Consider the following 16,159-nt stretch of genomic DNA (forward strand, 5'->3'; position numbering starts at 1 on the left):
TATATGTATATATTTATATATATATATATATATGTATATATTTATATTTATAGATATAGATATGTATATATTTATATATATTTATATATATATATACATGTGTATATGTATATATATATATATGTGTGTATATGTATATGTGTGTGTGTGTATATGTATATATATATATATATATATATATATATGTGTGTATATGTGTATATATATGTGTGTATATGTGTATATATATATATATATACACACACGTACCATCACAGGGCCAGTTTCAGGCATAAATAAAACGCAACTAGGAGCACATTTTACACCTCATCAGAAGACAGAGGAAATACTAAGTTTTATCAGGAACTGATCTGGTTGTTTGTGAGCTGCCAGCTGGTGGTTTAGATGTTCAGAACTTGGAACTGTAAAGAATGAAGCTTTAACTTCCACCACCAAAAGTCCCCCCACCCCCCTCCTGGTTGCACAGTCCTGCTCCGGGCTCATCACTCAGCAAGTCTATTTTTCTCTTTTTATTTTCAATCCCAGCAGCTCGGCCAATCGCAGAGGCGGGCGCTGCCAAAACAAAACGACCACTTGACCTATAGGAGCTCGTCCACCTGTCCTGGCGGACTCCGGTGCCATGTCCCCCGAGCCATGACGCCATATCTGCCAAATGGAAACAGAAGTCTTAACGACAGGTCGGACGGATGGTTCTCAGATCGGTATCTGGGCTCCTGATGGGTTTTCTGAGGGTTCCCGTTTGGTTTAAAGTGAAAGTGGAATTAGTTTGGTCTCTGGGTCAGCTGTTCATAAGGAGAACAGGTTGTAGATCAAAATATTGTAATCTGAGTGTAAAATCTGAGCGTCCTTATTGTAACTGAAAACTTCAGCCTCATAAAAATATCACTGAGGATAAAAACTATAAAATAAACAACAAGGGTTCATAGTCTAACCAACAGATATGTAGAGTTAAGCAAAATGTTACACTTTTATTCGATTTTTTTAACAAGTGAAACACAAAAGTCAGAAAATGTGCATTCAGACCATTTTTAAGCAAAACTTCATAAAACGTTTTTCAATTAAACAAATCTCGTTTTTAATTCCAACTGTGGTGAACCTGCACAAATTACTCATCGTGCTGTTTTAATATCGTGTAAAATAATTAAATAAATAACAGGACTGAAACTGTACATTTTTTTGGAAACTGTAATACAAAAATGCAGCACAATAATTTGTATGTTTTATTGCGTTTTTTTTTTAAATTTTTTTTTAGAAAAACAAATGTTAAACGTCTAACACTCGTCCACTACAGTTAAGTCAGGTCCTCTGAACAGTTTCTTTGTGTTGAAACGTTTCATCCTTCATCCAAAGGACTTCATCATTCCAAGGAGCCACAACAAATTCAGTCCCACAGTAGCACATTGACATAGTGGGCCAACCAGTTTGATGGTGATAAGATGGTTTCTGGAGTCTGCCCTCAACACAAAGAAATCATCCAGAGGACCTGAGTTAACTTTGTTGGATTTTTAACCTGGATTATTGAGCATGAACTTTGATGTTTTGAACCACTTTAGCCATGGCTGCCTCAGAGGAGTCGACGGGGGAGAGAGCAGACTCCAGAAACTATCTGATCACCATCAAACTGGTTGGTCCAATATATGAGGCGCTACTTATGGGACTGAGTTTGTTGTGGCTCCTTGGACTGATGAAGTCCTTTGGATGAAAGACGAAACATTTCAACACAAAGAAACCGTCCACAGGACCTGACTGAACTTTGTTGTATTTTTTACCTGGATTGTTGAGCATGAACTTTGATGTGCAACACTCGTAATCGCACCAGTGATGGTGATAGATATTTTCTCTGCTTTACGTGAGGCTCAGTGATAATTCTTCAGTAACAAATGTCATCCCAGGAGCAGAAATGTGAAACAGAACGTGTCTTTTTAAACCATAAAAGTTTTTACAACAACAACAACAAAAAAAAATCATCCAGAGGACCTGAGTTAACTTTGTTGAATGTGTCTTTTTCTTCATGGGGGGTGTAAGGTTCTCTGTGTTCCTTCCGAATTAATATTTTCTCAAATCTTCAAAAGTGTCTCACAAAAGCGCTATTCGCTGTCTTGCTTCAAGTTGTCCTGAAACAGGATCAAAGTTGTGGTCTCTCTTTAAATATCGTCTTTGTGTTCTTGTAGATTTTAAAAATGTCATTCAGGCTCTGGGGTTGAACACACCAGAACAGGAGGAGGAGAAGGAGGAGGTGGCGTCTCCATGGATTCAACGTCAGGTGAAAGTTTTGGTGGCGTCACCAACATCCGAGTCTCTTCCACGTTCATCGTGTGTTTGTTGCTGCCGTGACGCCTGGAGTCTCTCTCAGTCAGCAAGTGAGGGGGGATGTACCCCGACTGCGTCTTTGTGCGCTCCCTGCCATGACGGGGGTCGTTTGGGGACTTTTGAGGACAGCGGCCTCTTTTGTCCTGCCCCCGGAAGCCCCTGAGTTTGGGGTTCCAGTGTTCCCGCCACTGGAGGGCCAGGGTGGAGCGGTCCGCCACCAGACGACTCTCCTCGGGGCCCCAGCTCCGCTCCCCTTCCTCGGCGCCGATCAAGAGGAACGTCCGGCCTACGTGGAGGGCGGGGCAGCCGCAGCTGAGGTCACGGTCCGGGACCCAAAGGGACTGGGGGCCCCTGCGGATGCGGGAGTTGGACCCTGTACGGAAGACTGTTTGTATGGAGATGGAAAACTGCCACCATGGACCCGAGCGCTCCATCCCTTTGACCTGCACCTTCAACACTGACAAAAACAACAACAGTTAAAAACTTTTCACCTGACCACCATGATCTTATCATATCTGTACTCAAAATAAAGAAAGCAGGTTTATTTATTAATAACTATAACAATATTAAGTGGATACTAACCGTAATCCTTGAGACAATAGGTCTCCAAGTTCATGGTGACTTTCACCTGCGAGGGCTGGCAGTACGAGACGCACTCCTCCGCTGCGTGGAAGAGGGAGAGCGCTGCCATCATTTCATGACACTCATATCAGCACATGTATTTCCCCCTAATTACAATATGGCTTCTTGTGTTTGTCATCACAGTATCCTCTGACAGCAGCAGGTGGGACATTCCTCCAGCTGCCACTAGGAGGAAACGCTTCGCTGCTGCTTCGCTAAGAGTTGAGCCACAGGGCAGCATGAAGTCATAAATCTAAATATTATACATGATGTGAAAAACAAGTGGGATAAAAGTGCTGAATGGTTGGTTTGAAATCAGGTCAGTGCTCCTCATTTGACATTAATCCATCTTGTTATGGTAACAGAACTCAAATTTTACTCTTTTACATTATTTAATGTGTGATTAAAGAAGAAAACAATACGTCCAGAAAGTAAATATGAATGGATCTAGGTGTGGCATGACCAAAAAGATGAACGGAGCCTTTATTTGAACGCAAGTATCAAATACGAAGAACAAGAACGCAAGAATGGTCAATAACAGTTCTAGACACAACTATACTAAATTATGAACGCACTTCATCCATCCATTATCTTTTACCCGCTTCTTCCATTTTGGGTCACGGGGGTCGCCGGTGCCCATGTCCAGCAATCACTGTGCGAGGGGCGGGGCACACCCTGGACGGGTCTCCAAGTCCATCACAGGGACACATAGAGACAAAGGAGACAAACAACCATTCACTCTCTCACTCACACCTAGGGACAATTTAGAGTTACCGATCAGCCTAAGATGTATGTTTTTGGTCTGTGGGAGGAAACCGGAGTCCACGCATGCACGGAGAGAACATGCAAACTTCACCCAGAAGGGCCCTCGGACCGGGAGTTGAACCGGGGACCTGCTCGCTGAGAGGCAGCAGCTCTACCAGTTGAACCACCGTGCTGCTGAACGCACTTCATGTCTTTGATTTCAAATAGTTTATTTATTTAAAAATGAAATTTTAAAATAACTGTTCAGGACATTCCTGTACAGTTTAAATCAGTGAGTGGCTGATACCGTCATGATCATGAGATCACTTCATAAACAGTGGGTGCTTAGCCTTTCAGAACTGTGTGAATGTTTCTAAATCATTCACAGTAAAGATCCAATTTTCCTTCTGTACATTTTTCAGCACGTAGCTCGTTCATCAACTTTTATGCTATTTTAACAACTCATACATCATTTTATCATTTTCATTTCATGTCTTCTATTTATTTTTTCATTTTATATGCTTTTTATAAGATTGTTGGGCCAGTTTCAGAATCTACATTAACTCAAGTTAGATACCCAATATCTTTTCTTGGTTGCAGGTTCCTCAACACGAGTTTGATTGGTCTCGTTTGATGTTCTCCGTTGCACTTTTGACATCATAATCAAAGATTACTGAAAAAATTCAAGTGAAAAAAGCCTTTTACGTTCAACAAATCATCTTGGGGGCCAGATAAGATGTCAACGAGGGCCACATTTGGCCCCTGGGCCTTGAGTTTGACATATGTGGTCTACAGTATTGTTATAATACGTAATATTGTAATAAATAATACATTCAAAAAGTAAAGGATATGAATGGATCTAGGTGTGACATGACCAAAAAGAGGGCCGAAGCCTTTATTTGAACGCAAGGATCAAATACGAAGAACAAGAACTCAAGAAAAAAAGATTGACCATGTGATCAGCTGGTTTTGGTTGTAAGCAGCAAACTGGTTGATCCACTCTGAGAAGGTGCTATTTGAGAGACTGAGCTGAATACAGCACCTCAGACTGAGGAAGTCTTTCAGATAAAAGACGAAACGTTTCTACATTTTTTATTTTTTTTTGAATGTCCAGAAGACCAGATTTAAATATTTTTATATTTTTCTACCTGGATTATTGAGCATGCATCAGGATATCAAGAACAGAGACTTTAACTCAGTTCACTGTGGTGACCCTTAAAGAAGGGAGCAACCGTAAGAGGAAAAAAAAAAACATATATATATATATATATATTTATACTGTATATGATTGTCTATTATTGATTGATACCTCATCTGTGTTCTTTGTTTAAAACAGGTCTCTCTTGTAAATTAGTCTTTTTAGCTCAAAGAGACTAACATGTATAAATAAAGGTTGAAGGAACGAATATTAAAACATTCAGCTCCTTCAGCACATTCCTACTATAACTTCTGGTGTTTGTGCAATTTAAACTTTTTGAATTATGTAGCATTTTCGGCCATGTTTTTCCTCATTAAAAAAAAGAATGGAGCTCTCCACATCCTTTAAACCTTTTGAGCTGTTTGAAACTTTTTACTGCTCATTTCAGCTTTCATTCTGGGTCAGCTTTTTTGTGCCAATTTCAGCTTTCTTCTGATAGATTTTAAGTATTTTATCTGCTAATTTTAAGCTTTTTTCAGACATTATTTTTTCTTCTAATTTTGATCTTTTGTGCTTAATTCTAATAATTACATTTTTATTCTCCTTTCAGCTTTTTTCTGTTAATTTCAGCTTTTAAAGCCTTTTTAACTATAGTTCTTGTAAGTTTAAATTATTTTTTCTGCCTAATTTCAGTTTCTTTTTTGCTCATTTCAGTTTCTTTGTAACCTTGTCAGCCTCTAAATGTATTTCAGCTTATTCTGCTAATTTTTTCTACATTTCTGCTCTATTCAGCCTTTTCAACATGATTCTACCATTTTCTGCTGCTTTTCACTTTTATCCTCCTGCTTTCAGCAAACGTCAGCTGATCAAATTCAACTCTCATTAAGAGTTTAGTGATGAAACCTTTTCAGCCCAGTTTCAGCAACGATCATTCAGCAGAGAGCGTTCACGCTGCATTGTTGCAGAAAATGCAATTGCTCTAGTTATAATAAAATTCTTATATTTTTGAGATACCGAGTCAAATTTATGAGACACAATTTCATATTTAAGACAAAAATACTCTCATAATTATTAGATTGCTTAAATAAATACAATCCTGTGTACAAAAACTAGTACAATCCTATCCTCATACATCCTATGAGTTGTATCATGGGACAATCTTATAATGAGAATGTTGCTAAATCGTAACATCGTCTTATAAATATGAGTTAGCTTCTCATCTTCATGAGCTGCTGAGGCTACATTTACACTGCGTTAATGCTCAGATCTGATTTTTGCTCAGATCTAATATTTTTCATGTGGTTCTTCAGATTATAATTTAAATATGATCCTTATCAGAATGCGCAGAAGAAGACGTAATGTCACACCCAACATGCTGTGCTTAGGGAAGTCAATATGAATGCCACACATGTTAGCATGTCTGTATCAATTCTGAAGTTGTTGTGCAACCAGAGCCAATCAATTGAGCATCTGACACGATTGTTTGGTTCCCTGTTTACATTTGATCTGACCTCTTCAGGGCTACTCTGTCACAGATTTGCAGTTCTGCAGCAACAAGCTGAAACAAACAGAAGTATTGATCTCATCACGTTGGTCTCGATACGATTCAACTCCAACGTTAGCATTATGTGTTGCTGTGGATTCTAAATCATCCAGGAATTGGCAAATTTAAAAAAAAAAGGAGAACGCAACTGGACTTTTGTTCTGTAGCTGAAGATGTGTGACGTTCACAGATTTAAACTGCAGGACGTTGGAAGTGATATCCTCTGTACTTGGATCGATCAAAATCCACCAACCTCACTGACGTAAAGATTAAATGAAATGCAACTTGACTGTTCAGGCTGAGTTCGCTTTGAAAAACATGTATTGGATTGAGTGCTACATATGAATAAGACCTGGGTTTGATATAAAAAAATAAAAAATAAAATTTGTCACATTCAGACTGTCATAAAATCTAATATGGTTCACATCAGGACAATAATCATCAGATTTGGGACATATTTGCCTGCAGTGTGAATGTAACCATGGTCATATCCATAAGAGCTAATATTTATGACTCATACCTCTTATTTCATCTCATATTTATGGCTTAGCATCTCATCATTATGGCTTATATTTATCACACATCTATCTCATAACAGCTCATAGTTATGAGATGCTACTATTATAAGTGCTAAGCTAATTATGAGTTAGCTCTCTTAATATAAGGAAAGGCAAATTCTTGCACATGAGATCTTAAACTCTAATTAGTTTTCATTTAGGCGTCTATTTTGATTTGATGTACTCGCATTTAGATAGCTAAGAAAGCTAAATCTTAATTTTTAATACGGTGATGGAAACAGATCTATACACTTATTGCAAAGATTTAACAAAAGGTAGATGAACTCACCAATGCTGTACTGGGGTTGGTACACTGGGGTCGGAGCGACCTCCTGAATTCCTGTGAGCATAGACAAGAGTTTTAAACAGGTGTCAGATGTGCAGAGAAACCTTCAGGCTACCTACGGAAGCTGTCAGATTGTTGCACTCGTGTGTTTTATAGGTACTGTGTTGGAACGCCTCTCGGTACACGGGCATGTCTGCACAGAAGGTAAGCAAGTGCCATTAGGAGTGAGTGTGTGGTCCTTTTATTGCCTGGAAACACACCCTGTAAGGCTCGTCCAACACGACCAGACGTAAACTTTACTTTTGGTCATTTTAATAAGGTAAGACCATACACCAACACTTGCATGTTTTTGTCTCAAACACTGAACAGGCTCTTGTAAAGTCACCCCCTACATGTGAGTGTATGGGCCAGTAAAACTGGGGAATCAAAATTAACAACTTGGTTAGACGGACGTATATTATCCAGACCTATTGTAAATGTTCCACCGTATATGTTAGGGCTGCTCCTGTTTTCTTTGACACAGTTGAGCTGGTGATTCCCAAACACCTCCAAGCTGAGAACCCCCACCCCCCCCACACACACACACACACACACATTTTAAATAACAGTGAGATTGTGTCTTTGCATGCACATGTAATTAAAAAAATGTATCTAGTAAGAGTTAACTGACCACTCTAGGTTGGAAGTGAGGTGGCTCAAGTGCCTCAAGTGGAGTTCAAATATCTCTGGGCTTTGTTCAAGAGTAACGGAAGAATAGCGCATGAGATTGACAGAAGGATCGGCGCAGCTTTCACTGTATTGTGGACTCTGTGTCGGTCCGTTGTGGTACAAAGGAGCTGAGCTGCAAGACAAACCTCTCTGTTCACTAGTTGGTCTACATTCTTACCCTTACAGTCAAAGACTCTGGGTAGTGACCAGAAGAACGAGATTGTGAATGCAGGCAGTCAAAATGAGTTTCCTCTGCAGAGTAGTTGGACTCTCCCTTAAGGTGAGAAATTCAATTATCCAGGAGAGACTCCACATCAAGAGAAGCCAGTTGAGGTGGTTTGGGCATTTGGTAAGGATGTCCCCTGGACGTCTCCTTAGGGAGCTACTATGAGCATGTCGGACTGGGAGGAGACCCAGGACACGCTGCAAAGACTATACGTCTCTTGGCTGGCCTGGGAACGCCTTGGGATCCTCCCAGAAGAGCCGGAAGAGGTGGTTGTGGAAAGAGAGGTGTGGGCCTCCCTGCTTAAGCTGCTACCCCCGTGACACGACTACAGGACGAGCGGCATATAATGGATGGATGGATTGGTGGGTGGGTGGATGGATGGAAATGTAAAAGATCAAAATGAAGCAATTTGCATGCAGATTGCTCACTTCAGGTCCTTCCACAACATTTGGATGAAATTAAAGGTCAGTACGTAGACTTGGCCATTCCAAAACATGAACTTCTTCTTGAACCATTCTTTGGTAGAACCACTTGTGTGTTTAGAGTCATTGTCTCACTGCATAACCCACATTCTCTTGAGATTCAGTTCATGGACAAATGTCCTGACATTTTCCTTTAGAATTCTCTGAAACAATTCAGAATTCATTGTTCCATCCATGATGGCAAGCTGCCCAGATGCAGCAAAATGGGCCCAAACCACGATACTACCACCACATTTCACAGATGGGATAAGGTTCTTATGCAGGAATGCAGAGTTTTTCTTTCTCCAAACAAAACACTTTCCATCCATCCATCCATTATCTTTTACCCACTTCTTCCATTTTGGGTCACGGGGGTCGCCGGTGCCCATGTCCAGCAATCACGGTGCGAGGGACGGGGTACACCCTGGACGGGTCGCAAGTCCATCACAGGGACACATAAAGACAAATGAGACAAACAACCATTCACTCTCTCACTCACACCTAGGGACAATTTAGAGTCACCAATCAGCCTAACATGCATGTTTTTGGTCTGTGGGAGGAAACTGGAGTACCCGGAGAAAACACACGCATGCACGGCGAAAACATGCAAACTCCACCCAGAAAGGCCCCCGGACCGGGATTTGAACCAGGGACCTGCTCGCTGAGAGGCAGCAGCTCTACCAGTTGCGCCATCGTGCTGCCAAAACACTTTCCATATAAACCAAAAAGTTCTATTTTGGTATCATCCGTCCACAAAACATTCTTCCAACAGTCTTCTGGTTCATCCACGGGATCTTTATCAAACTGCAGATGAGCAGCCATGTTCTTTTTGGAGAACAGTAGATTTCTCCTTCAACCCTGCCATGCACATCATGTTGTTCGGTGTTCTCCTGATGGTGGACTCATGAACATTAACATTAGTCAATGTGAGAGAGGCCTTCAGTTGATTAGAAGTTACCCTGAGGTTCTTTGTGACCTCGCTGACAATTACACTTGGAGTGATCGTTGTTGGTCCACCACCCCTGGGGAGGGTAACAATGGTCTTGAATTTCCTCCATTTGTACACAATCTATCTGACTGTTGATTGGTGGAGTCCAAACTCTTTAGAGATAGTTTTGTAACCTTTTCCAGCTTGATGAGCATCAACAACTCTTTCTTCTGAGGTCCTCAGAAATCTCCTTTGTTCCTGCCATGATCCACTTCCACAAACATGTTGTGAAGAGCAGACTTTGATAGATCCTGTTCTTTAAATCAAACAGGGTGCACACACACACCTGACCGTCATCCCATTGATTGAAAACACCTGACTCTAATTTAAAATAACTGATAATCCTAGAGGTTCATATGGGGTGCTGTTTGTGAAGTTGCACAGTCACAAATTAACATCAATATTTTGGTTAATTTAGCCTTTAATAAGAAAAAACATTTTTTCAAAGTCATATTTTCACCATGTTATTCGTACATTTATAAATGTCATAGGTCCCAACTAAATATTTAATTTACAAAATAAATATTTAGTTTACAAACTAAATACTTAACTTGCAAGTTCAATATTTAGTTAGTAAACTAAATATTTTGGTATAAATTAAATATTTAATTTACACCTAAATATTTAGTTTACCAACTAAATATTTAATTTATACACTAAACATTTAATTCCTAAACAAAATATTTATTTTGCTAACTAAATATTTAGTTCGGACCTAAATATTTAACTAGCAAGTTAAATATTTAACTAGCAAGTTAAATATTTAGGCAACAAGTTAAATATTTAACTAGCAAGTTAAATATTTATGTCCAAATTAAATATTTAGTTAAATTAAATATTTTGATTAGGAATTAAATGTTTAGCTTAGAAATTAAATATTTAGTTAGTAAACTAAATATTTTTGTGTAAATTTAATATTTTATTTATACCTAAATATTTATTTGACTAACTAAATATTTAACTTGCAAGTTAAGTATTTAGTTTGTAAACTAAACATTTATCTTGTAAATTAAGTATTTAGTTGGGAACTATGACATTTATAAATGTATGAATAACATGGTGAAAATATGACTTTGAAAAAAAACAACTATTTTTTTCTTATTAAAAGCTAAATTAACCAAAATAATGATGTTAATTTTTGACTGTGCAACTTTACAAATGGCACCCCATAGTTCACATACTTCCGTCACTCACAAATATGTAATATTGTATGATTTTCCTCAATAAATAAATGACCAAGTATAATATTTTGTCTCATTTGTTTAACCGGGTTCTCTTTATCTTCTTTTAGGACTTGTATAAAAATCTGACAATGTTTTGGGTCACATTTATGCAGAAATATAAAAAATCCTAAAGGGTTCACAAACCTTCCAGCACCACTGTACGATGGAGTTGAATATTGCTTTTGGTCTCTTTGAGAGAAGAAGAGCTGAGGTGTTGGAGGAGGCGGTGGGGGTAGACAGATGCTATACATAGCCTGTGATGGTCTGGCAGTAAAAACAAACAAGGTTTTCTTTCACTCACTCCTTTCACCGGGAGAGTTATGAGTCTGAGCCCTGCCGTTGGGGGTGTTTTGAGCCGTGTAACAGGTGTCGAGCTGCCTACTTCTGGCTCTTTATATCACCTGATTGAGATTTACAAAGCAACGCTGCCCGTGTAGTTGTCGGCACTCGTGCGATTTGTTGGGACGGTGCGTGTGGATTATCGCTTATGGTGCTGGGCAGGCAGAGACAGGAGGTGCAGCCATCCTTTTGATCTGACACTGATCTCTGATCAGTGTGAGATGAGGTTTCCTTGCGTCGGTCAGCTCGTGTTAACGCTGCTGTGGAAACCGTCTCTAGGGATGATGAAAAGGAGGCACGATGAATGACTGAGCTAAATTAGTCTGAGGAGCCTTTTTAATATCAAGCTGCTAGTTGATAAAAAGGCTTAAAGAGCTTCATGCAAAAGGTTTAAACCATTCAGGCCTTGAGCCGATGAAGCTGAAGGAAAAATTAGAGGTAATTTTGTCAGACTGACAGCAAAATCCAGAAGGGAATACTTTAAGCATAAAAAAAGAAACAATTTGCTATGAAAAAGGTTTGATTAATGGCGTACAGGGCATAGAGCCAAGTGGTTAAAATAAACATAGGGTATTCTATTTAGGAGTAGTTAAGAGTGATTCATTGCTTAAGCATTAAAACACCCTTATGGCTATTCTGTTTTTTTTTTTTTGTGCATCTTGTTTACAGCTTTCAAATAAAATACGCAAATTCAGCATTTTTTCCTATTTCACCCAGTGGATCACTTTTACAGGACTTACATTTGCTCCTCAAAAGACTGCACGCCTAAGCTTCCATAGACTACATTTATACTTTAGATTAAAATAATCACCACAAAACTGAAAATAAAGGATCTTTCATATCTTGTATATAAAACGCAATAGAAACAACAATTAATGTGTGTGCCCATCAGTCTTTTGTTGCTTGGAGTTTCTTTATTTTTTTTTTAGATATTGCTCAAAGTTTTCACAACTAATGTTTGAGGTTTACTTTTTAGTACGTTTCTGTCTGCACACCTGTGTTTGAGTGACAAACACAGGTGTGCAGTTTCCATGGTAACTATAAAAACCTGTCAGCAGCAATTTAAGAAATTCGGACATTACCACCTAAACATGTCTAAAGTGACTTGGGATGCACGATATTATCGGCATGGTATCAGTATCGGACGATATGAGCGTTAAAGTTAAATATCGGACATCGGTCATTCCATCAAAATAACTCACCGATATAAAAGACTTTGTTTTTGTATGACAAACCAGTAACAAGGATGCCTTTTAGCGCCAGTACAACTTGATGACGTCACGCGCACCTACCTGATCTGATCACGGTGGAGAAGAAGAAGTCAAAATGTCGGCGGTGTGGAAGATGTTTTTTCATTGAGGATGTCGAATTCCCAAGATTTTTGGGCTACAATGAGCATCACTACATCGTCCCCAGTCAGAGACATTTTTCCAACGTAACCTTACCCGAGTTACAAGCCGTCATTTCCGATGTCATTGAAAAGCTAATAGCCGATAGCACTTGGGTGAGTTTTACCACAGACATCTGGACGTCAAGTGTTAGCCCCGTTAGCATGATTAGTCTTACGGCACAATGGATAGACAAAAACTTTGAACTTAAAAAGATGTCCTTCATGCACAGGAGTGCAGAGGATCCCATACTGCAGCTAGGAACCTGGAACAAGCCTCCACAAGTGAGACAGCATCACAGGTGACTAATGCTAATAAATAATATTTAACACTTTTCATTTAATATAAGTTATAGTGCTATGCATATGGCTGTTGCTGAATATATGTCACCAGCTCTTACAGTTGTTACACAATTTTTGTAGCAAATAAGCCTAAATAAGAGCGCTCTGACAAAGGAAAGTATGAATAAAATATCGGTATCGGTTATCGGCCAAATAAGTTTTAACATATCAGCCAAAAATCCAATATGGTGCATCCCTAAAAGTGACCTTTTCATTTGTCCTGATTTCAAACTAATCTCACTCGATGTGGTGTACTTACTTATGCACGGCCTCAGAATGGACCTGCCCTGTTTGTATCCTGGGCCGCAGCGGTTACACCTGAGGCCAGTCACTCCTTCTCGACACAAGCACTGACCCGACGTTTGGTTGCACCAGCGACCCACCGCCCCCAGAGGATGGCACTGACACGCTGGGGAAGAAAACAGCACATCATTGTCATTTGACTAAACTGAAAAGTAATGGATAAATGAGGTTTAATGCCACACCGTCGGTTATTAGACAATCAAGCTGTATGCCGATGCCCCCCACCCCCCTCTCCATTGAGGGATTTGAATAGTGAATGTTTGTTTTCAAGATGAGATTTCTTTTCTGGACTGGAACTGAGCAGTGAATGCAAGTAAACAATGTTTTTGGTGCAAGATGTTCAAGTGTGTAGGTGTTATACTGTGGAGAAGAACAGAGTAGTTATTCTTTGATTTATCCGAGGCGGCACAGACTGACTGATCCTTGTGAGCAAAGGGAGCTCTTTAATTCACCACCAGGTGCAATGGAGGAGCCAGGGGTGGAAATGTGGCTTTGGTCACCATAGATTCATTTTTGTCCACCCCAATCATTTGAGGAAACTATACATTTAAGCAATATAAAAACTAGAAAGCATAATTTCTTCGAATAATCAGGGTGGCCAGTTTATATCTATCCGGTGGTGGCCATCTTGGACTTTGACGTGGCAACCCAATTTTACAAAAGTGTTCTTAGATGCAGTCACGCGCCAAAATAGAAGTTGATACCTCAGTTGTTTTTCAAGTTATGTTCACAGGATGGACCAATTCCTCTGTTCGCTCCACGACGGGGTACAAATTAAACTGACTTTTTTAAAGCGGGGTTCTGTAGAGTTGTTATCAACAACTACAAAAGATACATTTTTAGTGTAGACAAGATTTTTAGAGACTTGAGTTTAATGTAAACGATGCTGCAACCGGTAAAAACAATGACCGAAGACCATTCCCGTGTTAGCCAGGTTTAATCCTGAGAGACAGCAGGCATTTGTCCTTAATGTTTGTCCTTGAGTGAGACAAAGCATACCCCATGCATACCAGTAAATCTATTTTTTACCTGTCTCTATGTGCAAACGAAGACAAATTCCTCCATGAAAAATAACAAATCACCGAGATGTATTCTTATTGCTGCTTTAGAGACGATGAACAACCGTCACCCAAATGAAGACGAATGCTGTGCATGAACAGATTTATTTCCTGTATTGGTTGTTTTTCAGCAGATTAATAACTGCTCAGATTTGTCATGGTTTATGTGGCAACGCGTCTTATGTACCACCACATATCCCGGGATGGGACTAAATGGGAGAAGACAGATGGAGAAAAGGAAACCATGTTTCAGCAGCTCTGGTCACACTCGAGTAATGTTTACACAGATCCTTTTTAATGAGTCCAAACCGCCCGACCGGAGAAAATGAAGAATAATATCCCTGCTTGTCTCAGTGAAATATAGCTTCCATTAGGTAAAGTGAAAATATAAATCGACACTTGTGTTTTTAAACAATTTCAAGTAAGAAAAGGGATAAATGTATTATCTATTTTTAAATCTTAGCTGTTTTTCTTTACCTTCCTGCTCAGCCTCAGAAAACCCGTTAACTTTCATTCAGCCTTTATTCATTCAGGTTAGTCTTGGGATGCTTTGGGTCAAGCCTCCGCATTAAACCACCGCGTCAGAGTCATGACAGGTCAAAGGTCAGGGGTCGTAGCAGATGTCACAGTGGTAACGATAAAAGCGGTAGCTCAGCGGGTGTTTGTGTGCGTGTCTGTCCAGACAGGAATAGTTGTTCAATGCCACAATGTTAAAGGCCTAGCATTACTTGAAGGAATGCACATTGCCCACCACCTTTCATGTTATAGAGTTAGACTAAGATCATCTGATCCTATAAGATGATGGAGTTTTAGCCTTTTTTTGTAAAATCTTGAATATTCCATTATGCACGGTCGCACGCCAACCTGTTAGCACTCGGAGTATGTAATAGAGATGGTTCTCAGCTACCACCACACCAAGTTTTAGCTAACTATCCCTAAAATTGACCAAGCTATGGCTATTCTTTTGCTTTCTAAGATCAATTAGCTGTGGTAGTGCATTGATTGAAAACTCCCGATTCTAATTTCACCTTCAAACAAATGCTAATCCTAGAGGTTCATATACATTTGCGGCTCACAAATATGTCATATTGGATCGTCCTGATGCACATGCAATAATCCAGGTAGGTAAATCTAACAAGATTAAGTCAGGTCTGAAGAATTCGTCCAGAGGACCTGACTTAACCTTGTTAGAATAATACTGGATCATTTTCCTCATAAATAAATGACCAAGTACAATAGTTTTGTCTCATTTGTTTAAATGGGTTCTCTTTTTCTACTTTTAGGACTTGTGTGAAAATCTGATGATGTTTTAAGTCATATTTATGCAGAAATACAGAAAATTAAAGGATTTTAATTTTAAGTTTAAAGGAACTTTCAAGCACCACTGTAGTTTGCTAACAGACATTAAAAAAACACACACACACAGAGGCAATTGTATATTCCACCAGCTGTTCAGCAGCATATGAAAATAAAAATTTAGGGGTGGTTCACAATTTTCAACACTTTTTCACAAGCACACAAACCGTGCATCATGGGAGAGGAGGTCAAGGACTGGTGGGGTCAACCGACATGTTGCTATTCTCCCACGTGGCAAATATTGTGTATGTATACATTTATATAGGTTAAATCTAGTACTCTCTACCACCTTGTGCATGTGCATATTGGTTTTTTTTTTCTGAATTTGAATATTCTACTTCTTTTTTATTATTTCATGGGGTTTTTTTCTGAATAATTAGAACATGCTACTGGATGCCTCAAATTTTCCCCTGGGATTAATAAAGTAAGTAAGTAAGTACAGTATGTAAGTACAGTATGTATGTATGTATGCAAGTATGTATGTAGGTAGGTAGGAAGGTAGGTATGTACCTACCTTCCTACCTACGTATCTATCTATCTACAAACCTACGTATCTACCAACCTATCTA

The 16,159-nt window shown here is 39.3% G+C and overlaps 1 protein-coding gene across 1 annotated transcript in view; it reads right to left on the reverse strand.

Moving 5' to 3' along the window:
• Positions 1 to 1,761: 1,761 nt before the first annotated feature.
• ntn5 (netrin 5) overlaps positions 1,762 to 16,159 on the reverse strand; it is a 17,573-nt gene continuing 3,175 nt past the window's right edge. Inside the window, exons 3-6 of the mRNA XM_037683596.1 lie at positions 13,133 to 13,282; positions 7,203 to 7,253; positions 2,893 to 2,973; positions 1,762 to 2,767 (exon numbers count right to left, since the gene is read on the reverse strand). Coding sequence (XP_037539524.1) covers positions 2,184 to 2,767; positions 2,893 to 2,973; positions 7,203 to 7,253; positions 13,133 to 13,282 — 866 coding nt within the window. The 3' untranslated portion in view covers positions 1,762 to 2,183. The remainder of the gene's footprint in view (positions 2,768 to 2,892; positions 2,974 to 7,202; positions 7,254 to 13,132; positions 13,283 to 16,159) is intronic.

This window comes from Nematolebias whitei, chromosome 1, assembly GCF_014905685.2.
Source record: "Nematolebias whitei isolate Nwh7 chromosome 1, NemWhi1, whole genome shotgun sequence".
Lineage (NCBI taxonomy): Eukaryota > Metazoa > Chordata > Actinopteri > Cyprinodontiformes > Rivulidae > Nematolebias > Nematolebias whitei.